The sequence below is a fragment of the Thermobia domestica genome, chromosome 8 (assembly GCF_964235325.1).
Source record: "Thermobia domestica chromosome 8, izTheDome1.hap1.1, whole genome shotgun sequence".
NCBI lineage: Eukaryota > Metazoa > Arthropoda > Insecta > Zygentoma > Lepismatidae > Thermobia > Thermobia domestica.
The window spans coordinates 141,570,421-141,582,428 of record NC_137461.1 but is presented as its reverse complement, the minus strand read 5'-3'; the positions used below and the strand labels follow the sequence as shown (position 1 = coordinate 141,582,428).

Here is a 12,008-nt window from a genome sequence, read left to right as displayed (position 1 = left end):
GTAAAGATTTGGCTCAGGCTATCCACATCTATTAAAAAGGTAAATTCCATCAGATAACAATAGTGGTAGCATGAAATTTTGAATTGTGCAAGAAATAATTTTGATCATATATAACATTTTCCTAATGCATTTGGATTTATAAATTAAGGAGTTGTAAAATTTGAAATGTCGTACTATTTCTGAGATTAAGCATGTATATAGATATACAATGTGGACTTTTTGCCTAAAAGCAGGTTCTAGCACATTTGTCTAGCAGAACAGCTGTAATGAAAGGAGATTTTCATAGATCAAAAGGGTATGTTAAACTTTAAATTAGGGAAGTGAAGAGAAATTAAGAACTAGAGTTTGAGAAACTGCGGATACAGTAATGTTACACAGAAATTCAACACTACGACATACGGCCGTCACACTGTAATCAAGAAGGAAAATTCATGATAAAGATCGATATTTTTATTGTGTGATTTTAAAATGTCAATAACTAAGTAAACTTACCTCTAGCAACTCAAACCAGTCTTCTAATCCATCTCTTGCCCTGAGTAATACGCGTCCTTCTCTACCTAATTCTAAGACAACAGTGCTATCCCGTTTTTTGTTGATCCAGTCTACTCTATCCACGTCTACCAACTTTATCTGAAAATAAATATTAAACATTAGGGAGTGTTCACAATAGAGAATGCTTTTGTGAAAGAAAATTTCTTTATAATATGGTCGATTAAAGAAAGAAAAAATACACCATTTTATTTTTCCTCAGCATTTAAGATAGATATTGATATACCAAAAAGAGACGAGCCCAGTTCATTATTAGACGTTGAAGTATTCGATAATTTTAAGTTTTCTATTGCTGCTAGGCACCAGACCGTAGAGGAGAGATTTTTGTAGCCTATGTCTGAGTTCATTTACATGTGAATATCATGGATCTTTATGTGGTTGGTTTTCGAAATACACGTCGGCAGTTGCAAAATTTCGAAAACTCGCAACAAATAGAGCGTTTATTAGCAGCTGTGGTTCAAATCCCTTGTCAGTATTTTAGTGCCCAATCTGGTTGGAAACATCTTAATGAGATAATCACAAGACAAAATAAATAAATAAAATGAAAATAAAAATAATTTTATGGTCCATTGTTACGTATCATATCTCTAGACTGAATAGTTAATGTATTATTTACATAGCTACCCATCGTATAGTTTCCAAATATCTGTAGAACTATTTCTATCTAATATTTAAAATTGGAGAAACTAGCTATGTAAGCATACAGCTAAAGAACTTTCAAAATTCTTACTACTATGTCATTACTTCCTATGTTGTTATATTCTCCAGAGTTTGATAAGCTATATTTTGCAGTAATTTTAAATAATAAATGAGCAATAGTGCGAATGATTCTTTCCCTACGTATAGTCTTGAAAAGCCACTCCAAATTCAACCACCAAATACTAAATTATTCTTCATACACAAACTCTCTCCTGAAGTGCTTTATCACTACAGTTCAGCGACCGACCACATGGAAATAGGCTGTGGTGGAACGTTTGTCTCGCATTGTACAGTATATTTATTTAGCATTACAAAAGTCAATATTGTGACATTAACAAGACTGCTTAAGAGGGGAGTGGTTACTGTTTCTATTATTGTGTATGAACAGTACAAGATACCAGTGAATATGTGAGAATATACTGACAGTACATTATGGAAAAGTGCAAAATGTAGAGTAGGCGTCATAGCAGTATTGTTTAAATCGTCACAAACTACCACCACACTCGGTAAGAATGTTTAGAATTAAGAATGTATAACTCGTTACACAAAATGTAAATGAATGCTGAAGTGGAATAATCGTAAGAAGAATTACAACTATGAAAGAAATAAAAGTAAGTTACACTATGAAAGAAAAGCAGATCAATAGCAATACCAATTTATTCAATGTATTCCCCTCGCGGTTCAATACACTTCCGACAACGGTAACCTTCTGAGAAGGTTTTTTTTTTCTTTCTTTTTGTCTATCCTAAAGTTACGTGTTAACGGCATCGATAACATTGTAGTATGCAAAGTATGCCCAACTCTAGTTTCAACTTTGAGAACAGATAGAATTTCGATGGAGGTAAGTGCAGAAGTAAGAGGAATGACGAACTTTTTAAAAAAAATCCTAGCTGGTCCAATTTCTGCACTGTAATAAGCACCTTTTAATATGAATTATCCTCAAGAAACATTATGACTCAGATGGCTGCACGTAGCTTACCCAGTTTTTTTTTTTCTTCTTTTCTTAGGCCTCCACTTCCCTCCGCTGTTGCCTGTATCTTCAGGACTTAAAGAGCAGACGCTACTGCTTTTTCTTCTTTTACATATCTCTCGTTTGATTTATTCCCCTTCAGCTAGGGGCAAGGCACTTTCTTTTTAGCATATTACCTTAAACCTTAATCTCACGTACTTAAATTTTTATTACAACTCCCTCTACCCCATAACAAAAGGCAATAAATGATGTGTTTAGTCTTGTTTGTCTTTAGTCTGTCTAGGTCTTACTTTTATTACTTCTTGTCTTACTTTTTACTTAATTATTCAGTCTTTTCTTTGTTTTTCCTCTGGTATCTCTTCTCATTTATATGTCGTTTCTCTATAACTTAGCTTCTCTCCTTTTTGATGTTTTATTGTTTCCTTTGATGGTTTCTTAACTTTGATTTCCCCACACCTCATCATTTATTTTTATTTCATTTACGTTTACACCTGTTTTCATTTGCAAATATTGTCATTTATTTTCACAATTTTTAATTCATCAATACAATTATGAATTAAGTTCAATGTCACTTTGATTTTTCAGCTTTTGCTCAGTTACACATTGTGCTTCTTTCTCCACACTTTCACTACTCACTGAACACTGATATACACAACACTATCTCACTGAACACACACTAACTCCATATAAATTTGCTAATAATTCTTAATTAACATCAGAATTATTAATTGTGTGTTTCGTTGCTCTACTTAACTTATTACTAGTCAGTCTAAGTTTTACTATAAAGCTTAATCCTGTTTTTCCCATGTTTCGATTATGTGCTTTACTACACTTCAAAATCTGTCGAAAGTTGGTCTGGCGAAAAGTAAATAATTTATGTTCATTTCTCGTAGGTAGTTTCTTTGTTTTATTTCTTCTTTCTTAATACAATTATCACAGTTCAATACCATGTGTTCTGGGTCTTGGGTTTCCTCACAGGCATATTTTATATTTTTTATATTATATTATATATATATATATATATATATATATATATATATATATATATATATATAATCTTTCTAAATGCGTTTAAATCGTCCGTGTCCTGACAAAAAATCCATTGTTTCTTTTTCCATGGGCCCTGTTTTCTTGCTTGTACCTAATGTGGGTATATATGGTTTTAGCTTAGATCCCTTTCAAGTATTTATCCATTCCTTATTCCATATATTTTCTATCAATTTATTATTAGATTTTTCCTCACTTTGTGTTATTTCCTACTATGATCTCTAGAATTTTATTGATTTCTTTAAATTTTATCCATGATCTTATTGAAGTTTTAAAAACTAGTACATGTGCAGTCTCTCCCAATGTTAAAATATTTAAGCTTTCTATCGGAATTATTCTGATAATTTTAATAGTTCTTATTAGTATATTTCTCTGAACTTTGGGTTTCATTTAATTTGCAGTTTCAGAAAAGTGTGTCCCCATACTCCAGAACAGTAATGTATTATTGGCATTATTACTGTTTTATTATACAATTTTATAATTCTATCAGGTAAGTTATAATCTTCTTTTAGATAAGGATAACAGTTTGTTTTCTACCTTTTTTGCCTTTTCTAATACCTCTTATGTTTTGGTAGTTTAGATTTTCATCCAACCATAATTCCAAGTATTTTAAGTTCTATACTTTATCAATGTTCCTGTTCTTTATTTTAAGAATTTGTTTTCTTTTTTTCTTTTTCTTTTCTTTCCTTTTTTTTTTACCAAATATCATATTATATATATATACTGTTTTTATATCCGATAATTTTAATCTCTTTGTTGCAGCACTAATTTAATTCTTCTAACATTTTATGCCCCTTATTATCAATTTCCATCTTGATGATCCTTTTATTATTACTGCAGTATTGTCAGCATGTCCGACTGTTCTGTTTCCTTCACGTGTTTTATTAACTCTAAAAATAAATAGTTATTACTATATCCCACATTGTGAGTATATAAATCAAATCCTGTGGACATCGTTTTGTGCTTTTAGTTATCATGCGCTGATCTGATAACTGCAACATAATTTTCTTTTTGTGCTGTAACTTTTCATCAATTCATACATAATATTGTTTGTTTCAACTTACTTTAACTGATTAAATAGAGGTGGCCACTATAAGAAGTTGTCGAATGCACTACTTATGTCTACGAAAATCGTTAACTGATATTTTTCGGTTTTTTCTCTATAATTTACTAGTCATTAATAACAAAAAGAAGTAAATAGTATGGTTTATTGTACATGTAAAATATTTATTTATTTATTTATTTATTTATTTAAAAAAAGTTCTAAAATACTTCTTGGAAAATTTCGATCCTTAGATTAACCCCCCCCCCCCTCCCCCTGCCATATGCTCATGAAACATCAGTACATTTCGTAAATTCTATACTTTAACAACTTTTGAAGCGCTTCTAAAAAGAAGTTCCATATTTGTATGCCGTTTGGCACACCAACTTCTTCCTCAATATTTGTAACCAATACCAGTTATTCAAACATCATGGTATAACATTACAATAAAAAAAAAATAAACAAAATTGACAATTAACATTATTTACGAACAGTTTATGAACTCGACGAAATAAACAATAAATTAGATTGATCGCGAAATATACAATTTCATAAATTTAACTGAAAGAATACATGACATGATTCGTTCATAAGTAATAAAGCTGAAACAAAACCAAATAGTTTATCACCCCTTTCAGCAGCAAGGCTATGTGAGACGTGGACCTACAGTTTAAGGAGAAACCCAAACCACTGTGATACTTTTAACTTTCAAGGTGCTCTCACCGGAATCGAACCTGGAACCCCGTGCAGTAAAGGCGTGCGCATTAGCCATTAGACTGGCGGGGAAGGTTCTTTCCTCTACGAGTTATAAGGTACGTGGAAAAACAAATTAAGTAACGAATAGAATGATATATTGTGAACTATGATTAGGAAGTATCACGAACGTACACAAGGACAATTAGTATACCTTCATATTACACATTTATTTAGTTACAAGAGCCACAAAATATTCCTATTATTGAAGTAGACATTCTTGATAGGGTAATGAATAATAGTTTTCGAATATTATATTTTTGTGAAATATAGTTCACGAAAAGAAACAACTGTTGTAAAATCATTATTACAAAAATAAATGATTTTATATCTTAAAATTTGTATTTAATCATTACTAGACCACCTTGGTAAAATTTATTATATTTGTAATATTGAAACAACTTTCTCATTTTACCTTGAATTGCAGCACATATGTTTGTGAAATATATTAAGAATGTCACACTTTCATTTTCGCTTAATTACTTAAGTTTTTATCAGGAAGAAAGTCCTCATAAAACTTGATTTAATTAATTACTGAAGTAAGGAGGGTAGTTAGTACAAGTAGCCTTCTGCCAAGGATGTGACTACTTGACGCTATAGTGTCTTCTATAATCAGAATATTAATTTAAGTGTGCACGTGAGTATCTGTCTAATGTGACCGTAATTAGTCAGTTGTTGCATATTTTACATGGTATTCTACGCTTTAAAACCTCTCCTAGTTCCAGCTCCATAATTTATAATTCTTCATGCAACTTTTTAGGACTACAGGAAAGAATAATCGGATTTCCAATTCCTCCTTCGCTGAATTAGTGGTCACACTTATCGTAAAATGGCATGAACGTACCTTCAGGGAGAACATTCAGGAAAAGAAGAAGCAGCAGCAGCAAGCCATTAACTAGCAACAAACAAGCACAAGCTATGTAAAATTTTAGTGGCAAATTACGGATAAATTTGGAAAAGGTATGGGAAAGACCCCTTCAATTTCTATCTACCGGGATAGTTATTTCTTCCCCGAAGATTTATGACACTTTCTTATTATATAAAGTTCTTACTACCTACATACCAGTTCTTCTCGCCTTCCCCCTTTTTACTCCCTGTTTCACCCCTGCTGAAATATTTTGACATACGCTCTTTCTTTAAAAGAATTGAATGAGTGACCGATCAGCGCCCAGACCAAACTGCTTAAGTTAGAAACTTAAAATTTTGACAGTGCATAGGATTTATGACGAAAGGTATCACTAACTTTTTTTTTTAATTTGACAAGGAAGAGAGGAGAGGGGGGAATAGAAGTGGAAATTATTATAGTAAAAATGTCCGTCTCTCCGAATCTCTGAAGGATAGGAACATGAAATTTACTACATGAACTTTCCATTTAAGATGTTTAGATCCATGTTTCATCGTTATTTGATATTTCCCCTAGAAGGGAAGAAAAAGGGTGGAGTTACAATTTTTGTAATATGATGGGCATATCTCAAATCCTTAAGGTTAGAGATATGAAATTTGGTATTCAGACTTTTCGCTGAAAACAAATAAGTGTTTAAACATTTTTTAATGAAAAAAATGAGTGGATGCAACTGTTACAATAAGATGAGCATATCTCAAAATCCCTTAAAATTAGAGATATGTTAGGGATATAGAACTTGGTATACGAACTCTTTATTCAAAAGAAATAGGCATATGCCATAACGTTTCCGGAAATCCTGTTTTCAACAATTTCTAATTATTTTCCCTCAAAATAGGGGAAAAATGTCTTCAAGGTTTCAGTCTCATTACGGGAATACGGGTGAACTATTTGAAATTAATTTTTGAACACACCACTTGGACTGACATGGAAAATGCGTATTCTAAGGGGAAAAAGGGTTTAAATTTTTCACAAAAAATGTCATTTCTTGCCATGCGAAGAACGTAAGGAAAGGCTGAAATATAAAGTGCGAAACCATATGACAAGTAAATGCGGTGGTGTGGAGGCGAAGTTTCCAGCTAATCGTGGGCTAGCATGTAGGTAATAAAAGTGTAGTTTTCTTTATGTTTGGTCATTTTCATTTACTCTGTCATTTATTAGGCTAGTAAAGACCATTTTTCTCACTAATATATTGCTATCTATACTAAAAGGCACGCGAACTCTATTACTAAGGATCAGGAGGGACACCACGGATGAGCTAAGGTTCACCCTTACCAAGTTAAATATAATGTAATTATTTAAGAATATTTCACTGCATTGAAACAACTATAATGTAATAGCATGTTACGATACATTTGAAGCCACTTCACTCTTGGAACTAATTTATAGCTGTTTCACACACAATCAATAAACCTTCATAATTTAAATTAAGATGGATTAGATACATTTTTATTTGAACTAATTTATCGTTATCACTAACTGAAATTTCAACCGTTGGGAGAAACAAGACCGCTAATATGAGTTTCAATCAGGGAGAAAGTTACAAGTCTTCCTGTATATTATTTTCTCGCTACGACATCCTTCATCCTGACCACCTTCTCTTCATCCCGAGAGCAAAATCTGTTCTGGAGTTCCTCAAACCCAAACTTTTTAATCAAAAGTAACTGCACATGGTACTTTTAGTCTTTTGTCAAGGATACCATTAGAGCATCCCCTTCTATGACTCTCCTTCACCTTTATATCTCAACTGCATAGCTTTCTCAATTTTACATTTATAATTATAATATACCTCAAATCTTAATTCTCAAAAGATCATAATTTATGTTTACAATGGTTAAATGTTAATTTAGCAGAAGTGGAAACTCTGTATTTCATGATTACATGTATCATATATTACCTGTTTTATGATGTTTTATGCATGGTGCATTTATTGCAGAATCAATATTGATTATTTCATGGCTCAGCGAACTATTTCAAGGTCCATCCAGGGGAAAAAAAAAACCTGGCGCTGCAGCTGCCAAGGATGCCATTCTACTTTCACTTCTTAACAAAATTAATATATGTAATATTTTATTAAATAACTCATGTCATTTATTTAACTTTTATGGATTTCAGCTACACATTAGGATATTTTATATTATTAAAGTTGTAGACTACCGTAATCTTGAATTATTTCTGTACACTTTCTTATGAACTAACTATGTTCTCGAGATACCTAATAACATATGTGTAATATTTATTCAACAGAGCTGTAAGTAAGGTCAATCTGGAATATTTGCGACTGGTAGAGAACGTCACCCACGAGGAGCAGAGTGACCGACCCAGCATGGTATCAACAGATTTAAACAGCTTGCGTGGAGGAGCTAATTTAAAAACAACACGAGGACCTCGCTCCAAGCGACTTTCACCTGTTCCCGCACTTGGAGCATCTAGGAGACCGTCGCTTCGCTTCAGACAAGAGGTGAAAAATTTCGTGACAACGTGGTTGAACATGCGAAGATAGGATTTTTACCAGGAGGGAATCTTCAAACTCATCCCACGATGCGATAAGTTCCTCAACAGATATGGTGACTATGTCGAAAAATAACCTAATGTATGTACTATATATTGGCTGTATTGGTTGTATGAAATATATAACTTTTCACTGCTAGAACCTTCTTTCTGATCAACCCTCGTAGTTCATGTGCTCATTACCAGATGGTCAGGAAGCTCCTGAAAACTTAATACAATTTTATATCGTTTATGGTATAGCTTCTTGTTCGCGGGTGTTTCAATTTTGGGTGTTGATCATACTCAAGGATTTGAGGCACTCTTCGAATTAAAGAGTAACAAATCCAGTCTAGAGAGCCGGAAATAACTGCAATATGAGCGGTGTATTGACCATGCACACAATCAAAAATTAAAAATGGCTGACAGACACAGCCCTCCGTAAAGCTAAAGAGTTTACGTTTTAACTATGTAGATGGCTTAATTATTTCTATCAATGAACAATTTATTCATAAGCGTGTCTTCAAAAGTGTTTTCATTGATGCACCACAAATGAAAGGTAAATTGGGCACCAAAAACAACACTACCTTGGACGCCGTAACATCTTGCTATATACAGGGTGTTTGGGCTAAAGTTAGCATTTTGTACGTTGAATACAAATACGTGGTGTCAGGATACATTTAAGATTCTAAATATAATTTTACTCTGGTTAAGATACATATACATTCGTATTGTGAAAGGGAACTGCAATGGACGTGAGGTCACGGAATATTAGGAAAGAGTTACCTGCATCATGATTCATGACATATCTAAATTCTGCAACCAAGATGGCTACTCAATACTGCGTGAAAGCAATAAGTTCCGATTGTAGCAGAACACAAAATTTATCCAACAATTGGAGGAGAAAGTGATTGGAGACGCAGGCAAGAGAATATGAACTCGAGCGCGGAAAATGGGTGTAGTGCCGTCGACCACGAAGCTGCCTGTGTGTTGATCAAGGCAAAGAAGCACTTATCAGGACCAGGAAAACTATCCCCCCTCCCAACAACAGATGACTTGCATACAATCCATGGGACGTTCCCCGTGTCATGCCGAAATTTCCTCAAAATCTAATAATGCTTGGATGTGCTTTCAGTGAAGGTGATGTGATACCACCGCACGTCTTTGAACGGGGACTGAGGCTCAATTTGAATGGCTATGTGAAGTTGCTGAACAGCGTGGTCAAGCCTTGAGTGGAGAAGTGGCTGCTGGAAGACACTCCGGATCCGATTAAATAATGTGTCCTTGCAACTTTGCGATCACAACGCAAAAATTTTTCCTCTTGGTTTGTAGTTTACTTTGCTTGAAATTAAATATACCGATGTTAATGGTATCGCAAATGATATTTAATACCATTTGTCTCAAATATTGTGTTGCCCTTACGAAAGTCAGTCATATTTAATCTGTCCTTACATGTGGCAGGAAGATTCAGGTTCCTCTCATACCACCAGTGTCAAAATTTTTAAGACTTCAGCAGTTCGACCCTGTAGTCCGTCTCCCATGGTCGAAATACTATTGATGATTATGTGTGGGGCGTAATTAAGCAAATATCCAACAGCATTACCTGTAACAGCCTAGATCGACATAATTCGGGTGGAGTTTTAGGCTCTTCCTCGGGAAACTATGCGTGCTACATGTGCGATTCCAGTGCATCCTCGAGGCAGTTGTGGATACTTATTTTTTAAAGTAATTTGTCTTTTTATTGTTATTACTTTTAAGTTACTTTTCGTGATATCAATATACTTCGTTTTAGCTCAGATATTCTTTTGTAGTTTAACGTCTATGCATGTACACCGAGGCTAAGGGAGACTGATGAGATGTAATGACGAAAGTGGAAATAAAGAAATTTGGCAACCCCAGAAAACACACACACACGCACGCACGCACGCACATGCTGTTTATGTCCTCTTTTCATCAGCAAGTGCCAAATTCAGCCCGAACACACTGTACCAATTATTATTATTATTGTTATTATCCACGAAAAATCATTTAACGTCTAAAATATGGATACTTACTTTAAATATGAATTGGCCCATGTCCGAGATCTTCCCCGATGTCTTTTTGAAGCAATGGAGGTAATCTCGTGTCAGAATAAAGTAGCGCTCTTTCCATCTTGAAAACAATCTGTCCCTTTGTTGCCAGAGTAGCCCTTTCTTAATTGCATGTATCTCTCGCCCGGTGTCTAGAGCCTACAATGAAAAAGAAAGAAAATACTTAAAATTCAGTATAACACTTGACAAATTAAATGCAATACACCTTCTGAATTAACATTTATTACCATCATATACAATGTAGTACATAAATGTATATCACAATACTGTATGATATTCAAAATTCATGAGTTACTCGAAACTGGGACAATTACGTCTGAACGCGTTATAGTACATATTGGAAGAATGTGTATCTACTCATTCCGATGAAACATTCTTCGTATAGTTACGCAACATTTAACTTTATTAGCAACATTATGTTTCACAATATTTCTCTAGATAGCTCGAAAGTACTGTAGTAGCTAGCTAGTTTGCTTGCTTGCTTGCTTTCTGCTTGAGTATGTGTAGCCCTGGATTTTCTGAAGAAGACGCGTTGAAGTACATCGTGAAACCCAGTCCCGTTTCATAACCTCAGTACTAAGAAACTTTAATCAAAGGAAGTCTATAATTTGTAGGCTAATAAAAATAGGCTTTAGTGAAAATTAAACTTCGGACTATGCATATCAAAAGATAAGTGTGTTAATTACTGGGTCATTTCTTTAACTCCGGGACCACAAACTTTTTTTTTTAATATGTGTATCTCAGATATTAATAACTAACTTGTCATCGAACATCCTGCGTGAAATGAAATTTGTCAAACGATGGTCTACACCGCATACTATTCAAATGTAAACTATTTTATGCAACAAAAGTAGTTTAGTTTGGTTTAGAAATTATGCACCAAATCTGCATTAGTGAACAGCCATTTAATCAAATAATGTTTCAAATTTTCATGTAATGAATTTGTTCTCTTTGAATTTAACAGCACTGGCATTGAAATACGGTTAACTAATAGAATTGCGATGAAGCAAGATGACGTTGCAAAAATCATTAGCAGTAGCAGAACCAAAAATTTAAATCTTTAGCGAAGTGGGAACGTTGAAGTTTATAGTCCCGAAATCGCACGTATGTTGAACATTTGTATTTTTAAAACAATTTTCTTTTTTCTCTCTCCCTATATATTATGTATGCGTATTGAGGGGGGGGGGAAGGGGAGATTAGTTATGTGTGGTTAACTTTTATAACTTCATAAAATTTAGATACGTCCTTGGAGGGGAGAGAAAACGTACCACGGAGCCTATACTTTGACTTTTTTTTGAAAAGATATTTTTCTAACATTTAAAAGACAGGCTATGTTTTTATAATAGTTAAAGAATATTATAATATAGTGTTATTTAAAAAAAATACTAACCACCCACCTCTCTTTACAGAATGTTTTTATTCATAAGAGAAATTAAAAAATCAAATGTGCATACTGGTCACCTTTTCGAG

At 33.6% G+C, this 12,008-nt stretch overlaps 1 protein-coding gene across 3 annotated transcripts in view; it reads right to left on the bottom strand.

The window, feature by feature from the left end:
* Positions 1-12,008, bottom strand: part of LOC145693255 (uncharacterized) — a 213,292-nt gene that overhangs the window by 40,088 nt on the left and 161,196 nt on the right. For all 3 annotated transcript variants that reach the window (XM_081769088.1, XM_081769089.1, XM_081769090.1), the window contains exons 2-3: positions 10,503-10,676; positions 493-630 (exon numbers count right to left, since the gene is read on the bottom strand). In XM_081769088.1, coding sequence (XP_081625214.1) covers positions 493-630; positions 10,503-10,676 — 312 coding nt within the window. The remainder of the gene's footprint in view (positions 1-492; positions 631-10,502; positions 10,677-12,008) is intronic.